At 50.1% G+C, this 25949-nt stretch overlaps 2 protein-coding genes across 3 annotated transcripts in view; one reads left to right on the plus strand and one right to left on the minus strand.

Moving 5' to 3' along the window:
• The first annotated feature begins 731 nt into the window (after positions 1-731).
• GTPBP1 (GTP binding protein 1) lies at positions 732-14411 on the plus strand. 2 transcript variants are annotated; one of them, XM_031057722.1, is made up of 12 exons: positions 732-843; positions 3083-3263; positions 4326-4674; positions 5119-5242; positions 7170-7284; positions 7742-7886; positions 8030-8212; positions 9020-9155; positions 9704-9882; positions 10379-10576; positions 11683-11724; positions 12155-14411. In XM_031057722.1, exons 1-12 carry the CDS (start codon positions 738-740, stop codon positions 12245-12247), a joined length of 1851 nt encoding a protein of 616 aa, XP_030913582.1. In that variant the 5' UTR covers positions 732-737; the 3' UTR covers positions 12248-14411. The 2 variants fall into 2 exon arrangements, with proteins under 2 accessions (XP_030913582.1, XP_014162862.1); XM_014307387.2 differs by lacking the exon at positions 11683-11724.
• A 3424-nt stretch (positions 14412-17835) lies between these two features.
• SUN2 (Sad1 and UNC84 domain containing 2) overlaps positions 17836-25949 on the minus strand; it is a 10846-nt gene continuing 2732 nt past the window's right edge. Inside the window, exons 5-17 of the mRNA XM_005421934.2 lie at positions 24650-24683; positions 24403-24473; positions 24016-24146; positions 23434-23655; positions 23276-23353; positions 23146-23189; positions 21926-22091; positions 21614-21841; positions 20169-20253; positions 19966-20081; positions 19653-19820; positions 19158-19250; positions 17836-19042 (exon numbers count right to left, since the gene is read on the minus strand). Coding sequence (XP_005421991.1) covers positions 18929-19042; positions 19158-19250; positions 19653-19820; positions 19966-20081; positions 20169-20253; positions 21614-21841; positions 21926-22091; positions 23146-23189; positions 23276-23353; positions 23434-23655; positions 24016-24146; positions 24403-24473; positions 24650-24683 — 1550 coding nt within the window. The 3' untranslated portion in view covers positions 17836-18928. The remainder of the gene's footprint in view (positions 19043-19157; positions 19251-19652; positions 19821-19965; positions 20082-20168; positions 20254-21613; positions 21842-21925; positions 22092-23145; positions 23190-23275; positions 23354-23433; positions 23656-24015; positions 24147-24402; positions 24474-24649; positions 24684-25949) is intronic.

A 25949-nucleotide genomic window follows, 5' to 3' on the forward strand; every position in this document is an offset into this window, starting at 1 on the left:
TTTGTTGTTAGCAGAGCTGCTGGCTCTGCAGCACACAACATACACAAAACTGCAGCTCTCCTCTGCTGAAACCTCCAGATGTGCTCATAGAAATTGCTTTGCATGTCTGCCCCTCACCACCGTTGTGTAAAGTACCTAAAATTTGAAAATAATGCTTGTTTGTGATCTCTCCTTTTCTTCTACCCCCTCAGAAAACAGAAGGGGACATCAAATATGTGAAAGACTTAAAAGATGCTCTGGATTTTGGTGCCCAGGTGTTCTCTGCAGTGAGGTCTGGTTGGCTTTCTCTGGCTGTCCAGTCATGCTTCAGGGGAGCAGCAGCACTCTTTGCAGCAGAGATTGTGGTACCCAGCTAAGGAATTTCTGTGGAGAAAATATCTGCTCCCCTTTCTGTTTTCCTTGAATGAAAACATACTGGAGTGTTCACTTACATGTGGCTTTTAAACATTGGTTACATCAAAATGAGATGCTTGGTATTCTTACTTGCTTTGAAGTGTATTTTCCTGCATAATGAACTCTGAGCTCAGACAAACAACCTTGTGCAGTGTCACAAGGAAGTAGCTGTCAGCAAAACTGGTTTAAAAAACAAAACAAAACCACCACAAAGCGGTCCTGGAAAAAGACTCCTTCTCTTTCAATAAAGCACATAGATTGATTGTGCTTGTAACTGAAGCTGGTTTTGAAATTGTTTGCCTGACATCTGCAAATACATATTCAATATTTTTTTCCAGCTGGTGATGGTGAGTCCAACTTCAGAGCAGTATGACAGTTTGCTCCAGCAGATGTCGGAGAGGATTGATGAGGGATGTGGGGAGACCATCTATGTCATTGGACAAGGATCAGGTGAGTATAGCTTCCCCAGCAAAACAACAAAAAATTTTTAAAATTATAAGAAAAACCTGGTTCATCTAACTAGACTGCTGCTGAAGTTAATGCTTACTTTTCCAGAATGATTGAAAATGTTTATAAAATATAGCAGAATATGTGGGTCAGATTCTTTTATTTTCTCCCTGCCAACAACTGTCTCATGTAGTGGAGCTAAATATATTTTTTTTATAAAATCATGCAAGTTCTTTTTTGAAAATAATGCGTATCTTGTCTGAGCACACCAGGAAAAGACAAAGAATTGAAAATTATAATAACAGCTTTAGTACAGATGTCCTCAATGTCTGTGAAGGTCTTGTTCTGTCTGATTTTGTTCACTGCTCTGTTGGAAATAACATATTTTTACCCCATGGGAATTTATTATAGATACTTCACATAGCCAAAATATATGCTGCTGACTTTCTGTGGTAGTATGTGTCTGCTATGGAGGGAAGGGTTTTCCTTTGCTCAGCATGAGACCTTTATTGTCACATTCATTTGTGTGTGACTGCAGTCATTTGCCTTTGCAGATTTTAGCAGTTTGCATGGATTACATTTTTGTTCTTTTTGACAATTTGAGTATTTGCATCTGATGCTGGTAAATGCTGGTAAAGGACAAAGCATGCCCTTGCTTTGAAATAGAAATTTCTGAATATCAAATAATTGTCTGTGGTTATCATAAGGCAAAAAGGCATGTTTCAAATATACTGGATATCTACTGAATATGAAGTTACCATGATCAGACGTTTGCTGTGTTTGAGGAGGAATATGAAACCCTGCAGGATTGGCTGAAATAAAGGAGAGAGGGAGCTGTGTAACCTCAGAACTGTGTGCTTTTTGGGTTTTCTTGGAGTTTTGTGAAGCAGCCAACATAGAGGAGAAGCCAGAATTAGATGGCCAGTGTTCATGCAGCCAGGGATTATTCTCTTGCCTTCAAGCAAGCTTCCCACATGTAGACTGTATCCTAGTGTTTGGGATAAGCACATCTGCAGTGGAGATCTAGCTAATCAGGCTAGTACCTTCTTTCTTTTCTAGGATACCTTGTGAGAGTGTTAACTGGTGGTTGTTGCAGTGATTTACTTAGAAATAGGCGTTTGTTTCTTAAAATATGAAGTTAAACTTCTGACTTCATTTTGGGTCGCAGTGTAGTTGAGGAAGATGGGGATATTTTTAACAGAGAAAGGATTTTGGTATTCCTGCCACGGTCACTCCTTCTCATTCCCGTTCAGCATGTGTGATTTTGATCATCCCAGATAACCCAACTCAGCTGACTGAGAAACAATTGAAGACTGCCACAGGAAGATTATTAGTTCACCAGTAGTGACATTTCCCTTTCTCCCTTGGGTCTTGCCATCTCCTGTCCCCTACTTCTTGTTCCCCTCCTATAATCCAAGGCTTGTTTTAGTTTTCCTCAGTCTCATCCAGCTTATGAGCAAGGTTGGAAATTGCCCAGTAACTCAGCTAGTTTTAGAGCTGGGCAGTAATTAAAATGCTGATAAGTTCATGCAAACTGCAGTTCCTGCTTACCAGCTGATGAGTCAGCCGTGCATATGAACATGTACACATGGCAATAACTTTGGTCATCCGGGTGCAGTGTGGCTCTCCACCTCTGTTTGTTGTTTTGTGGGCTTTTTTTACCCACAGAGGAGACTCTGGGGTCAAATCTGTGCACCTTCACAGCACCTGGATTGGGAAAGAGATAGTGATGGCCTTGACCCTGTCTAGATAGTTGCCACTGGCATGCTCTGTCAGCTCTTTTGCTTGGGTGAGCTGCTCAGAGGAAGCAGTGCCACATTTACTAGCTAATTGTGGTGATGCTTCACTCAGGGCTTTGCTTTTGTTAATGCTTTACCTCTTCTTGCAATGTGAGAGGAGATACTTTATCTGACTGAAGGACACAAAGTACCTTCAGCAGGTGAAGTAAGGGAATTAGACAGAAATGTGTCTTTGTTGCCAATCACTACATATTTGCTTGTAAAGATTGTGAAGAAAACTCCTCTAGATGAATGATTGTGGTTTTCTAGTGTCTTTTAAGACTTAAAGTGAAGACCATCCCTTTTTATTTTGGGCCAAGGGTGTTTGTTCTGTGTACATGGCTGACACCTCCAGTCCACATACAAATCCCAGTGGGTGTGAAGGTTGCAGGCAGGATGACAATGCTCTGTCTGTTGCAAGGTGATGCTCACTGACTGCCTTTGTCTCCCCCACACCACACCAGATGGGACTGAGTACGGGCTGAGCGAGGCAGACATGGAGGCGTCCTATGCCACGTTGAAGAGCATGGCAGAGCAGATCGAGGCAGACGTGATCCTCCTGAGGGAGCACCAGGAGGCCGGGGGCAAGGTGCGCGACTACCTGGTTCGGAAACGTGTGGGTGACAACGACTTCCTGGAGGTCAGGTGAGGAGCCGGGTGGAGACAGGGTTAGTCAGCAGCTCAGCTGCATTTTTGCCCTGTGAGCAGTGCGTGCTGCTGAGCCAGCAACGCCGCTTCTGGTCTGGGTGTTGGAGCTACCCAACAAAGGGAGTCGAGCTTGACCACTCCTTGCTGATGAAATTGCCTTTTTGTTGTTGTTGCTGTCTCTTTTGTGAGCAAACTGTTGGTGGAAATTTGCCTGTGTTTAGCAGAGGGCTGGGTGACAGCTGGCTGGCTCTCTGGGTGACAATCTCACAGTTGGGGGCATCTTTTAGTATGCTGGGTTGCCAGAGGGTGTGTGCACGTGTGGCTGGTGTGTATGTGTATATATGCACACTGCTGGAATACAGTACTTTTGACAAAGGATCCAGTTCTGTTCCAAGACTGTGATGATCCAAGTCACCTTTTAATGGACATATAACTAGCTTATATAACATGACTTGAGAGTCTGCCCAGACCTGGATGGAGAGAATTTCCAACATTTGCCAACAGCCATAATAGCCACATTGATCGAAGAAGGAACTTGCTGTAGGACATGGCTTTCTCCTAAAATATTTCACTTTTTTTTAGCTTATCCTTTTCTGGGAACAACAATTTTAATTTTTGTGCTCTTCTTAGTGCTTGGTGCTGTTGCAACATAAGAAATGTGAGAAAGGCAGAGGTGTTCTAGACCAAGTTGGGATTTAGTCTTCCTTTTGAATTGCCACAGTGTTTATGTTAGATTGCAGAGGTAAGGAGTTGGAATAGAGACACTGTGTGGCATCAAGCAACGTCACATTCAGTTGACTATGTTATGGACACCCGTGACAGTCTTTCCACAGTCTTCCACATCCCAGTCCCCAGAGTCTGGGATCTTTGCTGTTAGTTAATAACTGTAAAAGAATCTCTGCTCTGCTTGTGAAGGTCTAACATTTTTTAATGTCTGTTTGAAGGATAGGGAGCAAAAGCCAGTTATTTGCAGGAACAGTGATGTTTGGGTTTTTTGGCTCACTTGTTCATTTGTTCAGGTACCATATTTTACCAGGCTCCTTTTCCTTTCCCCTGCAGGGTAGCAGTAGTTGGCAATGTGGACGCAGGGAAGAGCACCTTGCTGGGTGTCTTGACCCACGGCGAGTTAGACAACGGCCGGGGCTTTGCTCGGCAAAAGCTCTTCCGCCACAAGCACGAGATCGAGTCAGGCCGCACCAGCAGCGTGGGCAACGACATTCTGGGCTTCGACAGCGAGGGCAATGTGGTGAACAAACCTGACAGCCACGGTGGCAGCTTGGAATGGACAAAGATCTGTGAGAAATCCACCAAGGTCATTACTTTCATTGACCTGGCTGGTCACGAAAAATACCTGAAAACCACCGTCTTTGGCATGACCGGTCACTTGCCTGACTTCTGCATGCTTATGGTAGGTAGCAAGAAAGATGGACCATACCAGCTGGAATGGGGCTGTTCACAGCTTTAACAGCCTCGACTTCTTTCCTGTTGCAAAGTGCCTGTGGGGTTTTAGAGGGAGGCAGCATCTCACAGTGTACAGAAGAGCAGAAGCCTCTGTGGCTATATGTCCTGTACTGTGAGGCAAGTGCCCCAGGACTGTCAGTCCCAGACAGGCCCAAAGTTTGTGATTCTTGAAAATGGAAGGATTTCTGAATTTTAAAACTGAGGAGAAATGAGTCAGTCCTCTGCTAGTGTCCAACAACCTCTGAGATGAGCTGGGTCTGGTCGTATGGCCCCAGTGGCACATCTACAACTTAACCACAGTCTGCTGCATGTCTGACACAAGGCCTTCTTGGTAATCCAGCTTACTGCAGAAGGAACATTGACATCCCTGTATTTTATATCCCTGGTGTAGGTTGGGAGTAATGCTGGGATTGTTGGAATGACCAAGGAGCACTTAGGCCTGGCGCTTGCACTTAACGTTCCTGTCTTTGTTGTGGTGACCAAGATTGACATGTGCCCCGCCAACATCCTGCAAGGTGAGTCTTACAGGCTCTCTCCAGGGCTGTTTCTTACCTCTGTGTGTTGCTGTCCTCTGCTTGGGTTCAGCAATTACTGCTGGAAGAAAGCTGCTTAATCTGGTTCTGACTGCATCCTAAACACCTTCCAGAAATCTGTCTTTTTCCCTTGCTCATTTTGCAGGTGGTTGACTTACACTCACCATGTCAAACTTACCCACGCGGGGGACTCAGCTTAGCAGCCCAAAAGTGTTTGCTACAAGGTTTTGCTTAATTGAGCTCTAAGAGGAGCAGCATACAGTTGGGGTTTGGGCTTTGCTTTCTCTCTGGATATTTAAAACTGGAGAAGAAGTCTGGAAGTTCTTTTGAAAGCTGCTTTCTTCTCTGCCCACAGTTTGAGTGTGATCTTAAGCTGTGATCGCACTTGATCTCCCCCTGCTGTTGGTGAAGGGGCAGCTGCTTGTTACCTCCTGCTCACCTGGGCACTTCTCAGGTATGCTGGCATAACTACAGCAGCTCCTTCCTCTTGTCTGAACAACCAACCAACACTTAATAAATCATGGTTTAAAGCAGCTACGTATGTAGGCTGTGGTACCAGGATGGGAGGCAGAAGTAGACACAAGGGGCGATGGCAACAAGTAGCATGGGCTAGTGATCTTTTTCTCAGCACAATTAAAGAAGCGTCTCTAAACCCCAGCAGTATCCCATTAACCCATGCATGATGTTTTTTCGGGCTGTGACCTGTTCCCACTTTTAAAATTCTCTTTAAGCATTTCTCACGCCTTCAGAAACATGCTGTGGTTAATTGGAGCAATGGGTTTTTTTGATAATCAGTCCTAAGAATCAGAGAAGTGAATGCTCCTGGTACTGTATGTAGTTCAGTGCATTATTATAAAAAATCCTAAATATGTTTCAAGCAAATAGATGCATGTAATCAGAAGATAATCTGTATATCTCTATACTATGAAGATGTTTGGCAAATAAATGTAAGGCCTGACTATAAGATAATAACTGGGAAGGAAAGAGAACCTTTGGCTCAGTGTGAGGAAAGAAGAGCTGCTCTTGGGAGAAGCTACTCCTGTGACAAGCTCTGTTAAAAGTAAAAAGACTCAAGATTTGACTCAAGTATGTCTGTGAAGAGCAGATGGCTTGATTAGATGTTTGTGTTTCTGTATCCAAAACATTACTTTCCCATAGGCAGTCATTTGTTTACAAAAACCCATCTAATTGGATGACAACTGTAGAACATAAATGGTTTGCTCTTTTAAGCCCTTAGTACCTTTTTCTGTTTTTTCTTTATTTATTGTCAGGCACTTTGTAGGAGGTTGATACTAGTGCATCAGGTAACGCCCCTGCTGGCTGCTGGATATGAGGCTTAGAAAATAAGTTAAAAAGAGGCAAAAGCTGAAAATTGGGAGCCATGAGATTTGTCCCAAAACACTGATTTCTGAGTGTGGTCCACCCGCATTGTCCTAGTCTGTGATGATAATCTTTACCTCTTTCATGCTTCTCCAGCCTCCTATGGCAAGTTGACTGCCAGGGAAAATGTATTGAGGTTTGTTTGGTCAAAATTGATTTGCAATTTGCATATTCTCAAATATTTCTGTGACTGAGTCGTGATTTTCAATTAATACACTATGAAAAATCCTTTCTAGAAAGAGGAAAGCTACTAATAGACAGCTACAAAATGTCTACTTCACAGCAATGCAAACTTGTCTGTCTGTTCATGTTGGCGTCGCTTGGCAGCAGGCTAGCTGGTGTGAAATAGAAGATGGAATGGCTCCTAAGTCCTACCTGGGCTGCAGCAAACTCACAGTCTCACCTTTAGCCATCTTCTGCTGTCTTATCTGTGGCCAGAGCACCTGTCTCCCTGTGGGGAGAGACCCCACAAAAGTGATTTGTAAAGAGGGGAGATGCTGCCCTAACAATATTCATTTCACCCTTTAAGAAACCCTGAAGCTGTTACAGCGACTGCTGAAGTCCCCAGGGTGCAGGAAGATTCCCGTGCTGGTTCAGAGCAAGGATGATGTCATTGTAACAGCCTCCAACTTCAGCTCAGAGAGGTAACTGGAGTAGAGGAGAATGATTCTCTTTCAATCCTATGTGGAGACTGGGTGAGGAGATTCAGAGAGTCCCATTGTCTAGATGTGTGAAGGTTGCATCTGCCATGTGGAGTGTGTTCCATAAGAGTGTGTTGATTTTGAGGTTGACCTGCTTGTGTTCCCCTCTCTGAGGCAGAAATGAGAGGCTGCTTCTGGGCAGTCTGCAGAAGACAGCAGGGCATTTGGCTTCCTTCAGTCCTTTCTTCAGAACCTTACACCTTTTCCCAAATGTCATTGGAAGGCAGAGGCAACATTGCAGGTTTTCAAATATGGGGTGTTGTGCATCTGACTGTTTGTCAGGCTCTCCCTTCCTAGCACAGTATATTGAATTAGTCCCAAGATTTTGGATGTCTCCCTACATGTGGAAAGCCAGGTAGGAAGGTGAACTAACTCCATTTTCATCAATTTTCCTTTACAGGATGTGCCCAATTTTCCAGATTTCAAATGTTACTGGGGAGAATCTAGATTTGCTGAAGATGTTTCTTAATCTCTTGTCTCCACGGACCAGTTACAGGGAAGAAGAGCCTGCAGAATTCCAGATAGACGATACTTACTCTGTCCCGGTAAGGAGCCTGGTGTTTGGAAAAATACTGTGTTCCCTCTTTTAGTCTGAAGAAGGTGTCTTCTCTACAGAGGAGAGTTCTAGAGCTCTTCTGCTGGCCTGGTAGAGTAACCACAATTACTTTTTTTTTCTTTTTTGGCATAGGGTGTAGGAACAGTTGTCTCTGGGACGACGCTGAGAGGCCTAATCAAGCTAAATGACACCCTGCTGCTGGGGCCAGATCCCCTTGGCAACTTCCTCCCTATTGCTGTCAAGTCCATCCATCGCAAGAGGATGCCCGTCAAGGAGGTGCGGGGAGGCCAGACTGCCTCCTTTGCCTTGAAGAAGGTGAGATGGTCTCCTCTAGACCCCCAGAACAGGAACTGCACTCTTAATTTTAGAATGTTCTAGAAGATCAGCTGCAGTAAGGCTGTTTCTGCAAACATCAGCTGCCTCATGTTGCAGTGGAATGGAATCCCATAGAACCTCTGTGGTTCCACATCCTGGTTTTTCCTCCTACCAGCTGCCAGGGGATAGGAATGCCACTTGATAATGATGCTGGAGATATCTAAGAAAGTGGAGGCATTGCAAGAAAAGTCTCCTTGTGTTCTGGAAGTGCATTAGTAGCCTGCACAATGTATTTACACTACTCCTCTTGGCTTGTAGGACCAACTGCATGATTTGGGATTTAAAAATCAGCAAAATTTGATATGACTCGTCTTGCAAAAGGTTTCTGTCAATAGAAGCTTCACTGATTTTAAGGGGATATAGTTTAAGCTACACCATATTTCATGTGTTCAGGCTTATCATGTTATATTAACAGACATCATGATTTAGGAGAGATCATTTCCTTGGATAGTGTGCAACCAGGATGTATGTTTTGCTTTTAAAGGATCAGTGAGGTAAATGTGCCAAGTGTCCAGCATTTCTAGTACTCTAAAGCTTCCTTATAAACTTCAGCTGAATTTGATTTTTGCAACCTTTACATTATATCCTATACATAGCATGCAGCTATGCAGCTCTTGCTTTGCCTTTTGCTGGGCATGAGGTAGTATCTGTGAAATCCCTTAGGATTCTGCTGGATGCAGTCAGCCAGAGCAACAGATTCCTTCCCCAGAGAATCATGCTAAGGTTTTTTGTGTCTCTGCTTTTCAGATCAAGCGTTCTTCCATCCGGAAAGGCATGGTAATGGTGTCACCCCGCCTGAATCCACAAGCGTCGTGGGAGTTTGAAGCAGAGATTCTGGTGCTCCATCACCCCACCACCATCAGCCCGCGATACCAGGCCATGGGTATGTGTGTCAATGTTGGATTGTCTTTGTTTCCCAGTGGTAGCATTTTGTATCTGATCTAGCCTGACAATTTTGCTCCTCATGTCTCTGCCAACCTGAATATATGCCATAGTTCCTGGTTTTGCCTTTCCCAGCATTGTGGAAGGGAAGAGGGAAGGGAGCTTACAGAGGAGAGTGGGGCAGCTATAAGGTAAAAAGGAGATGTGTACTCTGAAATGTACCTGGAGCCTACCTGTGCTGTATCTCCATGGTGCAAATATTCTCCACTTCCAAACACTGATGGAAAGTGCTGGTGCTCATTTTGGGTCCTGTCTTCCAGCCCAGCTGCTTGGTGTGTAGGATTCTGTTGAGGGTGCTTCAGGACAGGCAGGATTTGAAGGCAGCTGTTCTAGCTGATGTGCACGTTCTTTTTGGGGATGGAACAAAGGCAGCTGCCTTTGTGACCTGTATGGTCTTTGCTGCCATGAGGAGCTGCCTCAGGTATGTCTCTGAAGCTCATTCCACTAATGGGCCTGGGTGCTGAAAGCCTCTGTGCTTTGCGTTCACAGTGCATTGTGGCAGCATCCGTCAGACAGCCACGATTCTCAGCATGGACAAGGACTGCCTGCGCACAGGGGACAAGGCCACCGTGCACTTCCGCTTCATCAAAACCCCGGAGTATTTACACATAGACCAGCGGCTCGTCTTCCGGGAAGGCCGCACCAAAGCCGTGGGTACCATCACTAAGGTAAAGGCTGCTGAGTGCCACCTGCTTCTGCCCATTAGTGACTTCTTGCACTGAGAAGTCAGCAGGAGAATCCAGATAGCTCGGGAAAATTGAGGGAAGAGGCTGTGCTTCAACCACAAGCATCAGGCCTGACATGAGTCGAAGATGACTGATGTCATGTGGTGGGTCTTTAGCTGGTGTGAATGAGGGAAGGTAAAGGGAGGGGCTGAGCCGTATGCTGCTGGTTCTTAAGGCTCAGTCTCTTTCTGACATCTTGTACCTGCTCCATTTGAGTCATGTTGTGGAGGTTAGAGTGTCACCTCAGCCAAGTGGCCTTTCCAAGGGTGGAAGATCAGAGGTCTAGGTTTCTTTGAACAGCTGCTGCTGCTGCATCCTTCTCTTTCTGGTTATTTTTACAAATTCTCCAGAGGCTTTTTGTTAAAAGCAGCATTGAACCTTGCCAGATCATCCTGGCTATTTTAATGCTGAGTTTGGCCTCTCCCTTTGCAATTTGCAGCTACTCCAGACCACCAATAACTCACCAATGAACTCCAAACCACAGCAGATCAAGATGCAGTCAACAAAGAAGGGAGCTGTTACGAAACGAGAGGATGGTGTTCCCGCCGCTGGGATGGCAGCTGGAGGCCCAGCAGCTGGGGATGAGGCCCCCTCAACAGCTGCAGCACCACTGACACCTACTGCCCTGCAACCATTGGTAAGTGAGGAAAATACCATGTCTGCCCTAGCTGTTTGTGTCGTGGTTTCATCTGTTGGAGGAAGGGCACCCTAAAGCACAAGTATTAGCCCCTCATACCTTGAACTCATCTTGCAAAAGGAACAAATAGAAAAATAAGTAGTTTCACAGCAGGAATCATAATTCTCTGATGTCTGGATGACTCCATGGCTGACCTTCCAGCGGACAGCAGCTCAGAGTACTGGGACAGTTCAGGTTGGACCTCAGGAAGTGTCTAGTCTAACCTCCTGCTCTAAATAGGATTAGCTGTGAGGTCAGACCAGGTTGCTCAGGGTTTTATCCAGTCATGTCTTAAAAACCTCCCAAGGAGGAAGACTGTACAACCTCCCTTGGCAACCTGTTTCACTGCTTTGACCATGTGCACAGTGAAGAAGTGTCTCTATATACCCAGTAGCTGAACTAGTGAAACAAACAACAACCAGTCACAGAACAAGTCTTTGATGTCTGAATGAAAGGTAGAATATCTCTACACTAGAGAAATTACAACCTAAGTATTAGGTACAGGTCATCTGCCCTGTCAAAAAATAAGGATGGGGACATCCAAGAAGAAGGAAAGGCATTAAATTTCTCTTTAGAGAAATTTATCCAGGTTGTTTTGTTGGTTAGGACTTCTCAGTTCAGCTTGTCTCCCTGGGGGATACCTAGTCTTTCTGGCCTGAAAGGAATGGAAACTCAATTCTCACTGCAGGCCTACTGACCAGCTTTATTATTGATAGAAGAAAGGTCCTCTCCTTGTAGGGTACTTCGTCAGGAAGTGAAGGGTTCAGGAACCCACTCTGTTAAGTGACAGTGTTCCCCTTCTTAATGCTATATTAGTTGCCACGGTCAAATCTCACCCTCTTGAGCCAGACTGCTCATCAAAGGGGTCCCCTAGCAGGAGTTCTCTCCCTCTGCATGTGCCTGGGGCTTCACACCAGTCCTCCACCTCGTCCTTGTCTTTCTGTAGCGTCACTGTGGTTGTAAGTAGTGGTCCCAGCTTGCTCTTTGTTTCATCCCTCCCCCTGAGACTCTGGGTTGCTTTTGTTCTTGCTTACGTCTTCCTCTCTCTCCTTGCTGCATCCCCTCAGCCTGCCCTGGATGAAGAGCCCCACAGCCGTGAGGGCAATAAGGTATTTGGCTGTTCTCAAAGAGAAACAGTAGGTTTGCTGGGGTTGGGAAAAGTCAGGTAGAGAGCCATGATAGCGGGTGGGGGGCTCTCCTTCAATTCTGTACAAAGTCAAGGGAGCCTGAGGCCTTGATTTCCTGTATGCTGAGCCCCATGGCACTTGCTGGCTCTCATGGGAGGGAAGTATTTAGAAACTTGGGAAATCAAAGTCTTCCCAGCTTGAAGGGCAAAACTTCCTTGTGCTCTGTTTCTCCTCCTTCCTTCATGGTGTGTCTGTCTCCCTCCTGCCTTATCTCCTTCCTGCAGTGGTAGAAAGCTGTTCAGTGACAACTCCCTGCCACTGTCTGAATGTGTGTGTGATCCATCTGAATTCCTTCTGTGTTGATATCCCAGCTGAGGGGTTGCTTTGCACTAAAGTCAGTCTTGTTTTTCAGTCAAAAGTCGGAGGAGGAGGCCGTCGACGTGGGGGTCAGCGCCATAAAGTGAAATCTCAGGGAGCCTGTGTGACTCCTGCCAGTGGCTGCTGAATTTCTTATTCCTCCTCTCTCTGAAGAATTCCTCCCCATCCCTTCATTTCTTATCCAAAAGATCCAGAGCAGCGTAAACCAAAACCCATCCCAGCTGATTGGCTGCAGAAGAATCGTCCCTCCTCCCTGCAGGAAGCGATGGAGAGGAGCATAATTTATAAGCTAATGAAGGTGATAAGACAGAGAACTGAGTAACTGACACCTTCCTCCTCCCCCTGTTGACACATTTTTGTACATCATGGGCTTAGTTTTTATTCTTATTAGTTTTTATTATATTTTGTGTGCATGAAGATGAGAGGGGAGTCTGGATAGAGCTGCAAAGAGCCAGTTAGTTGCCTCCCTCCTCCCTCACCCCTTTCTGTCCACAGGACTTGCTGTTCCTCCCCTATTTGCTGTCTCAGATCCAGGGGTTATCAGATGCCAGAAATTTCAGACTTGCAAAGGTTAAAACAGGTTGTTTAGGATGGCTCCATGGAGCATCGTTTCATCACCACTGTGGCCTTGTGCCAAATGTTTTGGATTCCCTCCCTCTTAAACTACTTCTAAGTGGATTTAATTTAATGTTGTAATGACTGAAGTTTGAAGGAGATGGTGATAAAGTTCCTTAGTTGGAGATCTAAGAGGGAAACAAATTGAAAAGCAGTTGTTGATGTTAAGTTCAGGGATCCTATGCTCAATATTCTCAAATAATGTTGAAAGCACTTAAAATTTTAACTAGCAACAGAGTTAAATGGGCAGACATTTACCCACCCAGTTCCCCTTCCCCTTGTGCTGCTTTTCCCAGTGTTTGTTCAATGCACATTGGAGCAAATCTTCCCTGCCTCCCAAGGCTGCAGCAGCTCCACTGACAGTATTAAGAACAGTGCAGGAGCACTCAGTCCGTCCTTGAGCCAGAGAAAGCCTTCTCACCCCGACGGACAGAGGTCACAGGTGGTAAGATACCTTTGGAACAGAGACACCAGGCTAACATGACCTCCCCTTGATTTTGTTTACTCCAAGATTTCCAAAACCTTTTTGGAACTCACTGGCCAAACTTTGCCATGGCAGAAGTAGGATTTGTCTTCTCCCCTCTTGGTCAAAGAGGGCAGTGACAAATTGGTACCAAATTTATGGAAGTTCTTTCAAGGTTGGAAGTACATGGCAACTTTTCTGATTTTCACTGAATTTTTTTTAAGATTTTATTTTTCTTAATGAGAAATTCTGGCTTCTCCAAGAAGGCCCTGCAAGGACAGTTTACAAATTACTGTTAGAATGGTTTTTTTAACCATTTAATGAGTTTTTCAAGTGATTGATTCCCTGCTTATTTTGATCTCTTTTCTTCTAACCCTACCTCCTCCCTTGGCTCTGGTGAGGACAGGAATTATCCTCTGCCAGCTTGTGGTGAGCTCTGGGAGCGTGGTAACATTTTGAGGAGGAGGTGGCATCCTCAGCAAATCATGGCTCCCCCCAGCAGGTGCGGTCTCTGAGGGCTTCCTCCTCCAATGAAGGACTTTTATTTTAATCAGAGAGAGACTGCAAAGTTTCTGTCCCTCCTTAGCAGGTTGTTCCTGTTCCTCACTCTGTGTCACCTGTGTGGAGTTCATCCCAGCTCACCTTGTGGCTCGGGGTGAGCTTCCAGGCGGGCTGAGTGGCAGAGCGCATCTCCCACTGCCAACACCAGCACTCCAAGAGCATCAAGCGGCACGGGAGAGGCAAGAAAGGTGGTTTGGAGAGCAGGGTCCTTTGCCTTAGAGACTGCACTGGGTGGAAGGGGAGGTCAGACAGTCCTTTTCCAAGCTATGTGCCTAAATACCAGCACTCTCCTGGCTAGGGAGGAACTATAGGCGGCTACAACACTAATAGCACCCGCATTGTGAGGGGGTGTGAGGTGTGGCTGAGCAGGGCACCAGGGCCTGGCTTGTTTGTCTTCTGGCCCTGTAGCAGCATCAAACTGCATCTGATTTCACTGCCCTCTGCTTCTGAAGGGAGCAGGGAGCTCCAGGCGGTTTTCTCTTTCTCCATTCCTTGTGCTCCAAATGAAGGAGACTGCCGAGACTGAAAGAAGGTTCACTTCAATTTGTGCAAAGGAGGTGGTGTGATCTCTCTTTTGTGACCAGCATTTACAGATCACTCAGGCTGGTGTGATCTATAAAATAAATTTTAAAAAAGTTTGTTCCAAGTAAAAGTGTGTCTTCTTGATTTTTGTCCCTCTGGAAAACCAGGCTGAAATCCAGCGGAAGCAGGTTAGCCTGGCTCCAGATTCTTTTGCTGGCTACAAGAGGATGCTGTGCTCATAGTGGCAGCAGGGCAGGGCATGGCACAGCACAGGAGAGCTGCTCCTGAGCCTCTGCACAGCCCTGACAGGTTTTACTCTAGCCAAAATGAAGTGCACCTCAGTGGCAGCGTGGTGTGAAAATGAGAACACGGGTGTGGTGTGAGCTGTGCTGTGTGAGATGTGAGTGGGTGTGAAGAGCGGCTCTAGCAAATCACTTGAGGCCAGCCCCATGACAGAAACTCTGCTAAAGGATGCAGCATTAGCACAGCACTTGCAGTGCCTGCCTACTGTGCTTCCTGGGACATGCACCTCACCTGTTTCTGCAAATACAATGGGACTCTCCAGGGTTTGCAAGAAGCCTTTTTCTGTCTCCTCAGTTGATCTCAGAGGGTCACAAAGGCTTTTTCTGCTCTGCACAGCCCTTTCATAGGTAAGTGTTGGGCTGTGGTAGCCAGAGCTGAGGACCCACACAGCCCTTCTCCTCCTGGAGAGGGCTGGTCCAGGGCCAGCAGAGAGCAAGCCTGGCCCTAGCGTGGCCTTCTGGGAGAAGCTGCATGGGTCTTCCTCACATAAACCTCCAAGCCCAGGTTAAGCAGACAAGATTGTGACCCTCCTCAAGCCAGTTCAGTTTCCCATTTTTCAGCCTTTTTTATGCACCAAGTTAACTTCCTCACGCTAAGGAAAATTAAGTATTTCCTTTCTGCTTGCTTTGTAGCTGATGAGTAGTTAGCAGACCATGTGAAGGAAAAGAGAAGCAAGCAGATCCCCTGAATTGGGCTTTGTGTCAGGCTTTGTCCCTGCTAACCCAGCCTCTCTTGCTGCTCCTCAGGGCCAAGCTGGGCTCTGCTCATGGTAAGGCTGAGGATGGGAAGGCTTGGGAGGTGACTGCAGAATGAGGACAGCCATGACATCAGGCTTAAGTCTAGTAGAAGTTTTTAGGAATAAGTCTTTTTCCCAAGGAATTGGAGTTTTTAGGAATAAGTCTTATTTTCAGCATTGTTTCAAGCAATTTTTGCATCTTCAAGCCTGCTCAATGACAAGGTGATGACTTTGTTAATGGCCCTAGAGTTAGTACATCAGGATGGAAAATAAGGATTTGCCATAAAACTGTGTAGAAGAAGAGCTCCAAGAATAGCTTTGTCCATCTACTACGTGTGCATCATTCCCAACAGCAGATTCAGTTACAAAACATCCAAACCACTCTGGGCAGTTTTGATATAATTTATGTCTTGGTCTTTTTTTTTTTTCTTGCATAGGCATAAATTACAATCTGTTGATTAAAAAATAAAAGGAACAAAACAGTGCAGCATTTGCAACAGGCTACAGCATCAAACACAAACTCCTGTCTGTAACCATCTGTTTCTGCAGGGCTAATTCATAACACGTGTGTAGGGCAAACTGAGAAGGAGGGAGAATAGAGGAGGGAAATGGAGTAAATAAGAGAAATCTGCTCCCACAGCTGTTCTGCATTTCTCCTGCCTCACCAGGCTCATCTTCAGCATCAGCTCTAGGATTAAACACCCCTGGGCAGAGAAGCACACGCTGAAGCAGCAGTTTTCTGTGCCCTCTTCTTTGGCAGCTCTAGGCAGTGCTGCAGAAATGCTGCAAGCTACAATCTCGAGAGCCAGCGGCTTCTGGCACTTGGCACAGGGGCTCGGGCTGCAGCCCAGCACTGATGCTGAATTTGAGGGCTGAAAACCCACATGCAGCCTCAGCATATGTTTGTGGGTATCCTCACACAGATGGCATGGTGAGGCCTCTAAAACCAGCTAGAAAAGAGCATGAAGCCCAGGATGAGCTCTCACTGGTAGCTCCAGGGAGTTTTACTTCAAACAGCAAAGATTTTCACGTCCAAAGGACAGGGCAAGCTTGCACTGTAAAGCCAAATGCTCCCTAACCCAGACACAACAGTTAACACCCACGTGGAAGGAGCAGAGATCCCACTACAACTCCATTTTCAGGGGAAGAGGTCACCTTTCCTGCCTCTCATCAGCATGCCTGATTTACCACAAAATCACTTTTTTCTTGGGCAAAGACCTTGTCTGCTCTTGCAGTCCAAGCCAGAGACCAGGGATCCAGAAGGAACATAAGAAAAGGGGTTTTCCCAGGCTCATGGTTATAGCTTTTGCTCCAGGAGCCAGAGGAAGGTGAGAAAAAGGGAGAGCTTCATCTCTGCTTTCTCTTTATGATTCAAATAAATACAGGAGCTGGTCTGCCAAGCCCAGAACAGGTCTAGGCATTCATAAAAGCACAGCACAGCTCCATGTGCTCAGTGCACTCATGGACAGGACTCCAAGGCAAGCGGGCAGCTGTAGACAAGTTTAAAATAACTTTAGCTGTGGCTGCCAAGAATTAAGACTAAGCTCAATATAGGAGAGAATTTATAGTCCCTGGCTCTGGCTGCAGGTCAGCTTTCTCCCTGCAGCAGGGCCTCCCAGCTCTGCAAGAGGCTCCACAGGGTAATTTTAACCTGCTGGAGACAGGCCTGTGCCCTCTGAGCTCGCTGCCCCTGCTTGGAGCAAGGAGACCCCTGCAGAAGGGATGTGCTGCCACCACCCTCACCCTCGCAGGCTGGCATGGGGGGACAAGGCTCAGCAGCTCTGCCTGATGCCCATCAGGGGATGCTGAAAGGAGACGCTTCTTCAGCCCCTCGTCCTCCTCCTCCTCTATGCCTACAGTGCTTCAAGCAGAGACCACCAGAGTGGGAATCAATACATGGTGCTCTCACAGTGTCAGGGGAAGGATGGTACCAGCCCTGGATAGGGCTGAAACACTGACCATGAGCCCTTAAGCTTTTCTTTCAATGAAACACAACACAAACCTGGAGGCTGTTAACACCATCCAAGAACATGAGCCAAGCTGTGTGATGCAGGCCAGGAGGTGGAGGGGTCAGATGGCCCTAGCACCCCTCAGCCTGGGGAAGGTCCCTGTGCATCCTTCCTGCAAACCCCTGATGTGCCTCCACCCATCCCAACAGTACAGGCAAGATTTACATGCCCACTGCAGGCAGAACTCCCCCTCCTGCTCCAGCCCAGTCCTCCCACAGCCAGGGCTCAGAGAACAGTGCAATGCCAGTAAGGAGAGGTAGGAGGAAAAGGGAGCCCTTCCAAGAGAAAGGAGGTCAGCCTGCACAGCCATCTGCCATCAAGGACCCGAGAGCTGAGGGAGCCCTGCAGGGGGAGGTGGCTCTGCATGCTGGCACCTGCAAGGCCCCCCAGGAGCCCTGCGGAGCCCTGGGGCAGCAGCTCCACTTGCTGCTAACAGTCAAGTATACACAGATGCAGCCATGGGCAAGAGGCCACCGCCACACATTGCAGTCTCAGAGCACCTAGCTACCAAGCCACCAACAACGTGAGGCCCATATTTTAAACAGCTCTGCTCAATCTTATTCTAGCTTATCCTACTGTGTATGCTATTCTACTAAACAAAGCTCTAGCCCTCTCCACATCTAAGCCACTCATCCAAGTGGCACCACATAACATTCTCTGGTTAAGTACAAACAGCATGGAAAAAGTCTTTTTTCCCTTTGTTACTACAAATCCCCACCCCAAAAAAAACAACCCCAACACCCCAACTGGAAAATAGCTCCCCTCCCCACCCCTCTTTAAAAAAAAATATCAGAATAAACCCCAAAAGAAAAGCAGGCAACAGGAATTTTCAAGAGCATCACCAAGCTTAACACTGGGGAGGCAGCCAGCCAGGGAGGCCAACAGCATCAGCAAGACCCAACTCAGCTACTGTCAGCAGGAGGGCTTGAGTGGATGGATGGCAGCACACACCCAGGTGGGCTGTGCCACCAACATGTGCCATGTGCCTCTCCTCCTGCTGCCTCAAACCATTAGTTTTATGTTAATACTTCATTAATACTGTCTTATTTCCTCTCTGCCAGCCCAGCATTGGAGGGCTGGAAATCTTTACCCAAACCAACGCCAAGGCAAGAGAAGTGACCCTTGTGTGGAGGGAACTTGGTGGCCACGACCAGTGGCTCCCACCTACTGTGGCAGCACCGAGTCAGGCACCATGGTCCCACACTCCCATCTCCTGCACCCAAGCCCGCATGAAGCACATCACAAAATGACACACCCCTTTCCCAAGCCCTGGCCATGCTAGAAAGGAGTGGGACAACAGGGAAGAGGGGCAGCGCAAACCCGATACAAAGTTAGCTTAAAAAGTTAAAATGTCCCGTATGCACTGAAAACAAGCCAGGCTGCGCTAGGACCCACGTGGGATGCTCTTGCCTCACCACCCCGGTCCTTGGAAGAGTGAAAGCCTCACCCCTTCAACACCAGCTCTTCTCCTCCCCCCAGGGGAGCAGCTTCCAGGGGCGGCTGCTGGCACGTGCCAGGGTTTCTAGGTGCGAAGCAGTGAAGCAGCCGCGTCCCCTCCTGCTGCCAGCCCGGCAGCGTCCTCATCCCGCTGGGCCGGGGTCAGTGCGCCGGCTCCCCGTGCACGCGGAAGCGGTAGATGCACGTGTATTCGGGGTGGCCCCAGTTGCTCAGCACCCGCAGCTCCACCAGCTGGTATGTGCCCACGGAGTCACCCTTGGGGAGGAGGGAAAAGAAAAACCAGAGACTTTGAGGGCTCTCTGCGACTCAGAGACCCCAGAGGCCCCATTTTCTTCTCGGAGGTCAGGTGGTGCAGGGGCAAAGCATTTACCTCCAAGTAAAATGTTTGGATGGGGTCGCCATCGTGGTCGTAGGTGAACTGCCCAAGGAGAAGGCCCTCCTCCTCTCTTTCTTCCTTTAAGCCCTATGGAAGGGCAGGGAGGCAGAAAGGGAGAACCAGGGGTGATGCACACATCCAGGGCAGAAGAGAGAGAGGGAGACGCAAGCGTGCTCGGCCCCCGCTCCTGCTCTTCCAGGTCAAAATAGACAAATTGGAACAGGGACCAGTGGGGAAGGATGAAGGGGGGGGAAGACCAAAAGTTACACCTACTCAAGGCCCTTTGTCCCTGTGTCCCCCCCAAACTCTTTCTGAAACCCAGTGCTGCCCCTCTCCCCACCAGTACTGTTTCTTGCTCTTCTTCAGGATAAGACCAACCCCCCAGAGCACCCCACAGCCAGGTATGGGGTTTGTTAGCCATCCCTTCCAGCACCCTCCCACACCTGGGTGTTCCCCCCACCCCCCTCAGGTCAGAGTGAGGGCACTCACATAGACAGCAAAGTCCTTGGGGGCACTGGGGATGGTCCCCTGTGGTGAGAGGGCTTTCGGGATGTGCTCCAGCGTCACGGCCGTGGGGCGGATAATGCTGGAGAGGCGGACGACAGCAAAGCCCTCGGAGCCACGGAATGCCCAGCAGTTCCCAGGGTTGACGTCTGGCTACGAGCATGGAAGTGAGACGCCAGCAATGTTACCACCATCAGAGTCATTTTTCTCCCACCAGCCTGGCTGCTGGCTTGGAGCAACAGCCAGAGCCCACTAAAAACCCCATGAGAAGCAGCCCAGGCTCCCAGCCAGCGCCCACCTGCAGGATGGCACGGGGGGACTGCGAGTGGTACCACAGGGGGATGCCAAACAAGCTCAGCAGCGCCGTCCGCATCTCGTAGGTCTCCGAGCAGCGAGTGTTGATGACGCTGGCCCCTGGCATGAGGGGATGGCAGCAGGTGAGCTGCAGGCCAGCCCCTCTGGTCACCTCCCCAGGACAGCTGGCTCATCCTGACCACCTACCTGCTGACTCGAGGGCATAGTCAACCATCCCCACACGGTCCTCGCTGTAGCGCTTCAGGGCCTGGCCCACGATGAGATGCACTTGCTGCAGTGGGAGCAGAGGACACAGGAGGGTGACAAACTGGGGCAGGCATCCTGCCCCCCACCCACCTGCCCCTGCAGGGACAGAGGGTGCGAGGACCTTCCCACAAAACAGCCACGGGACAGAACAGCCAGGGGATGAATCACCGTGGCAAAAATAAGAGAACACGCATTTGGCTGGGAAGGCTTGTTAGAGGTTGCTAAAAATACCCCAGGGGAGAGGAGCTGTGCAGTGAAGGGGCAGCACCCAGGCACGCTGCACTTGCCTGTCCCCAGGAGGGGCTGGCCCAGAGGGAGGAGAGGTGGCACCAGACACAACCTGACAGATCACCCAGAATCATCTGCTCGTCCCTCCTGCCCTGTCCCACAGGATTGATGGGAGCTCTCCCTGTCCAGAAAAGGAGGAGATGGCTGGAGCATCCATCTGGAGCCAAAGCCAGCCTCCTAAGGAGCTAGGACCCTGCAGCACCACTTTGGGTCTAAACTTTATGGAGTGCATAAAGCTCGTGGAGACTATGGGGACTGCTAATCCCAGCTTGATCCCTCCCCTCCACTACCGCCACAGGGAATTGCCAGCAGTTCTTTCCAAAGCAAGCAGGCTCATTTTTTCCCCTTGGTGTCATTCTGCTGAAATGCTTTGCACCAAACAACTCCGCAGCACTGGCAGACAATGGGGATAAGCAAAATGCTCCACCCATGGAAGCCTTGATGGCACCTCTCCCACGTTCTGGGTGGGAGAAGCTTGGATTTTAAGATAGTAAGTGTGAATGCTGAGAACTGGTCAGAGAAGAAAGTCTGATAAACTTTCCCAGACATTCCTCTGGAAAGTTTTGAGAAAGTTCAGAGAAAGAATTAAAACAATCCCGCAGCTGGTGTTTTGAACTTGTTGTTAATTGCAAGATGTTTACAAGAAGGGTGTTGTTCCTAATTAGCCAAGGGTGTGAGGGATATTAACTAAGGACCAATCAGGTCCACCTTTATTGTAACTGTCTATAAAAAGAATGTGTGGTTTCTAATAAACTTGGCTTTTGCCTTCTGAGGAGACACAGGAGTTGTGTCCCTTTATTCACCCATCCTCAATAGAACAGCGACAAGTGAGAGCCTTGCAGGGCTGCAGGTATCAGCACCTGTGACCCCTTCCAGAGCACAGAGCAAGCACAAACTGAGAAGGGAGTGGCAGAGGAGGAGTTTCAAGGGTGTTCTTTGCATCCTGTGAGCCCAGGATCAATATCCCAGCTGTGGGGGCTGTCCCAATGCCTCTGCCATCTGCCAGGCACATGTGCCAGCCCACTGCACGCACAAAGGGGGCACAATCCCCAACCCCGTGGTCATCTCATGTCCCCGGGGCTCAGGCCAGTACTCACCTCCTCTGTCACTCCTGCAGCCCCTCCTTGCCGCAGGGCCACTCCAATGCCAGCCTGAGCATCCCGTGCTGACAGTCTCCGGTCCTCCAGGACTTTTGCAAGGATCTTTTGCTCCAGAGCCTGGAGCTCTGCTTGCAAGTCTTCCCGCTGGAGGATGAAGGCAGCAGCACCATCCTGCTGGGACCGTGACAGGAACCTACTGATCCACACTGGGAACTGTGCCTCCACCTGGAACAGTGCAGACGGAGCTCAGCCTGGAGCAGGGACCCCTGCTTGCCTTTCTGCCAAACAGGCTGGGGACTGGGGACTCACATCTGCCCGCACTGTCTTCAGCTGCTCCAGTATCCCCTTCACGTGCTTCCCCATCACCTCCTGGTCTGACTTGAGGCTTGCCAGCTCCCTCCTCAGCACTGCCACCTCCTGCTCCAGCTTGCTCACCTCCTGCTGGAAGGTCCCCCGCAGGCTCTCCTGCACCGAGCTGCGCCGAGAGAAAGGTAACAAAACCTCGTGCCAATAGCCCCAGTTCCCCTCTGCAAACTGGAGGAGGAGGTTCATCCCACATCACCTGTGCTCAACCCCTTCTCCAGACCCAGTTTTAATCCTAGTGGCAGTGACCTCTTCTACTGCATCCCATGGGAAAGCATCCCCAGCTCACCCCTCAGCTGAAGGACCACGTTCACAGTGATGCACAGCGACAGTGGCAAAGGTCATTGCTGCCATTGCTCTTGGAGCCCTGCTGCCAGCCACAGAATGGCAGAATGGGTCAGGCTGGAACAGACCACAGCGGGTCATTTGGTCCAACCTCCCTGCTCTAGCAGGGTCATCCCAGAGCACATGGCACAGGACTGCATCCAGACAGTTCTGGACTATCTCCAGTGAAGCAGACTCCACAGCCTCTCTGGGTAATCTGCTCCAGTGTGTGGTCACTGCACAGTAAAGTTCTTCCTCATATTCAGGTGGAATCTCCTGTGCATCAGTTTCTGCCTGCTGCCTCTTGTCCTATTGCTTGGCACACTGAGAAGAGCCTGGCTCCAACCTCTTGTCACTCTCCCTTCAACCACTGACACCGATGAGGTCCCCTCTCAGTTGTCTCTTCTCAAGACTGAGCAGGCCCCGCTCCTTCAGCCTTTCCTCATAAGAAAGATTCCCCAGTCCCTCCACCATCTCCGTAGCTCTCTGCTGGACCCACTCCAGGAGCTCCATGGCTCCCTTGTACTGCTGAGGAGCCCAGAACTGGACACAGCACTCCAGAGGTGGCTTCACTAGGGCTGGGTAGAGGGACAAGATCACCTCCCTCAACCTACTGACAATGCCCTTCCTGAGGCACCCTAGGATACCACGGGCCATTTTGGCCAGAAGGGCACAGTGCTGGCTCCCACAGACAACCACTTATGTATCCTTCCTTCCTTCCTTTCCCCCCCAGACTATGGCTCTTGATCTCTCTTTTGTTCCCAGCCAGGCCTGCAAATCCCTCCTAAGCCTGGCTGAGGGGAATTCACCCAGCTACCTGCCTGCCCCACAGCCAGTGTTACCTCTGCCACTCCGAGTTCAGCTGCAGCAAGCGTGCTTCCATCTCCTGCCAGGAAAAGGGAAGGGGTGAGGCCTGTGACACCACTGCTGAGGGTGTCCTGTCCAGGTACCACCACATGCTCCTCTGCTTACCCGGGAAGCTTGTGCCATCTTGCCCAGGCGCCCGTCTAAATCCCTCTGCACCTGGGCCCGGAGCACATCCAGCTCGCCCTGAAGGATGGGGAACAGGGTGGAATATCAGAGCCAGGCCCTGCCCACCCCCATCTCCCTGCAGTGCCCGTGTCACTCACCTGGAGCTGGTTGGCCATGTCGGAGTGGAGATGCTCCTTCAGCCCCGCGTCCCGGCGGCTCACCAGCCCCTCCAGCAGCGCAAGGATGTCCCCCGGGGGTGGCTCTCCCCCTGCTGTCACTGCTGCCGCCCCACGACGCAGCTCCCACCGCGACAGCTCGGCCTCCAGGGCCTCAAAGCGCTTCTCCAGGGACTGGAAGCGAGCCAGGAGTCGGTGTCCCCCCTGCAGTGACAAAAACAGGGTGTGATGCAGCCCCCCAGGGAAGTGCCTGCTCCACAGGACCCCTGTGAAACAGGACCCTGACCACCCATTCCCCAGAGCCAGTGGCATCTTATTCATCTGTTGCTTCACAGGAAAAGGCAGATGGTTCCCCTGCTCCATCCCAGGGACACCCCAAGAGTGAGATGGCCACAAGCTGGGGGAGCCAGTGTGGAGCCATCATCTGCCCTGTTCTCCACCATTCCTCACATCCTGGAAGCAATTGTTCAGCCTTGGATCACTGCAAGGCACTCCCACACCCCAGCTCTCCCTGCAAGGCACTCATCCCACCTGGGCCACCATCGTGCCTTTGCTGAAGCTCACCTGGTCCAGCGTGGTCAGGTCCCCTGCCCCAGGAACATCAGAGGAGGAGGAGGAAAGCTTTCCAGCTCCCCACCACGGGAAGGAAGGCAGGCTGAGTGTCGACAGCCCGTACGGGTAGAAGTACCAAGCTCCTGAGCACAGAAGGATGAGATGGTCAAAGCCACAGGCTGGTAATGGGCCACAGTAGTGGACACGGTGGACATGCAGAGGCTCAGCCATCAGCATGTCCAGGGATTACCAGGAGACACTGGCATGGGGATGCAGATGGAGCAGGTTACCAGAAGCCATGAGCACTGAGCTCCAGGCCAGCCCATCCCCCAGATGGGGCAGTGGGAGGCTCTGCACTGCCCCAGATCGCAGGGCAGCACATCAGGGGAGGAGGCTCACCGTAGGCGGCAGCAGCGAGGAGCAGGAGGAGCAGCAGCAGCAGCAGGGACCTCTTCAGACGTGGGTAGCGCCTGGAGCATGGAGAAAAGAGAGGTGCCTGAGGACTGCAGCCACCTTCCATCATCTTTGGATGGGAGCCAGGGGGAAAGCAAAGACACCCACCTCCCCCAATGTGCCTCCCCTTTCCAGGGTTCTGCAGGTTTCCCCCACGCTTCCCCCATGCTGGTATCCCCCCCAGCACACTCACCTGGAGAAGGGAACGCTGTCCAGGTGGGAAGCGGGCCCGGGAGGCGGCCCCCGCCCCCCCGCCAGCCCCGAGAACAGCCACCCCATGAATCGAACTGCCAGGAAAAAAAACAAGCCTCAGGAGGAGTCCTGACAGATGTCCCCTCCATGCCCAAGGGTGGCACCACAAGGGGATAAAACCCTCCACCCAAACACAGAGCAGCTGGAGAGTAGAGATGCTGCTAGAAGTGCCCCTGCCAGCCTTCCACTCACCTGGGGAGGTGAACACCTGCCAGAGGAAGGAGCCCACCCGGGAGGCTGCAGTTCTCAGACCTGACCCGGAGCTACTCTGGCCTGAGTAATAGTGACCTGGAAAGGAAGCAGCAGGTCACCAATGCAGACAGCATCTCAGTGCATTCCTCACAGCAAAGTCTTTGCACTGGGGTGGCATCTAGAGGGGACTGGCAGCACACTGGGTACAGCCAGGCCCTGGGCTGCCAGTCACCCGGAGGATGCCTCCCCTGCATTCCTACCACTACAGACAACTAGTGCATCCCTACCAGCGTAGTCGTCCTCCGAGGAGTACCCAGATGAAGATGTGTAGGTGTCGTACGTCTTGCTCTCCAGCACCCCATTGATCTTACTGGACTCGGTGTCCCCTGTGCCTCTTCTCCTTCTGGTGGAGAGCTCTCCACCTGCCCCAAAACACAGAGTTCCACTGAGAAATCACCCACCACCACTTCCACAAAGGGCAACCCAGTCAGCCAGCCTGGGCAGTTGCCCCAACACTCTCCAGTGTCCAGGGAGGTCCCGAGCTGCCCTAGGAGAGCAGGAGGGCTCACCCCAGTATGTGCTGCTGTCCAGGTCATCATCCAGCATGGAGCTGCCCAGGGCAGCAAGGCCCCGGCTGCCCCCCAGGTAGGACTCGCTCATCATGGACTCGCTATAGTAGGAGGTTTGGGTGCTGGGGGCGGGAGAGAGGCGCTTTGTGCTACTCGATTTCCTCCTGATCGTCCTGCGGGAGGCGAGAACAGGCTCATCAGACATGTGCGCTTACAAGGTGGGGGGGGTCACAGTGCACTCATGGGGGGAAATGGGGAATTCACCCCAATCCCTCGACCATCATCGCTTCCCTCCACAGCGGATGGCGGCAGCTTTCGGAGGCTGCAACCTCTGCTTTGCAGAGGCCTCCCGCCCGTCCCGGGCATCGCTTCCGCTCGCACCGCTGCGGTTTTCCGGCCGGCACTCGCAGCGCACCTCCCTCCTCCCTCCTCCTTCCTCCCTGTCGCCATCCAGCTGCGGCTGGGGCTGGCACCCGGCCA

This window comes from Geospiza fortis, unplaced genomic scaffold (genome assembly GCF_000277835.1).
Source record: "Geospiza fortis unplaced genomic scaffold, GeoFor_1.0 scaffold173, whole genome shotgun sequence".
Classification (NCBI taxonomy): domain Eukaryota; kingdom Metazoa; phylum Chordata; class Aves; order Passeriformes; family Thraupidae; genus Geospiza; species Geospiza fortis.

Bases quoted from the DNA above. Each gene is read 5' to 3' on its own strand.
- GTPBP1 (XM_031057722.1), top strand. From the start codon at position 738: ATGGTGAGTCCAACTTCAGAGCAGTATGACAGTTTGCTCCAGCAGATG. The intron at 4,675-5,118 runs GTAGGTAGCAAG...TCCCTGGTGTAG, and splicing joins CTGACTTCTGCATGCTTATG to GTTGGGAGTAATGCTGGGAT. The intron at 10,577-11,682 runs GTAAGTGAGGAA...GCATCCCCTCAG, and splicing joins CTACTGCCCTGCAACCATTG to CCTGCCCTGGATGAAGAGCC.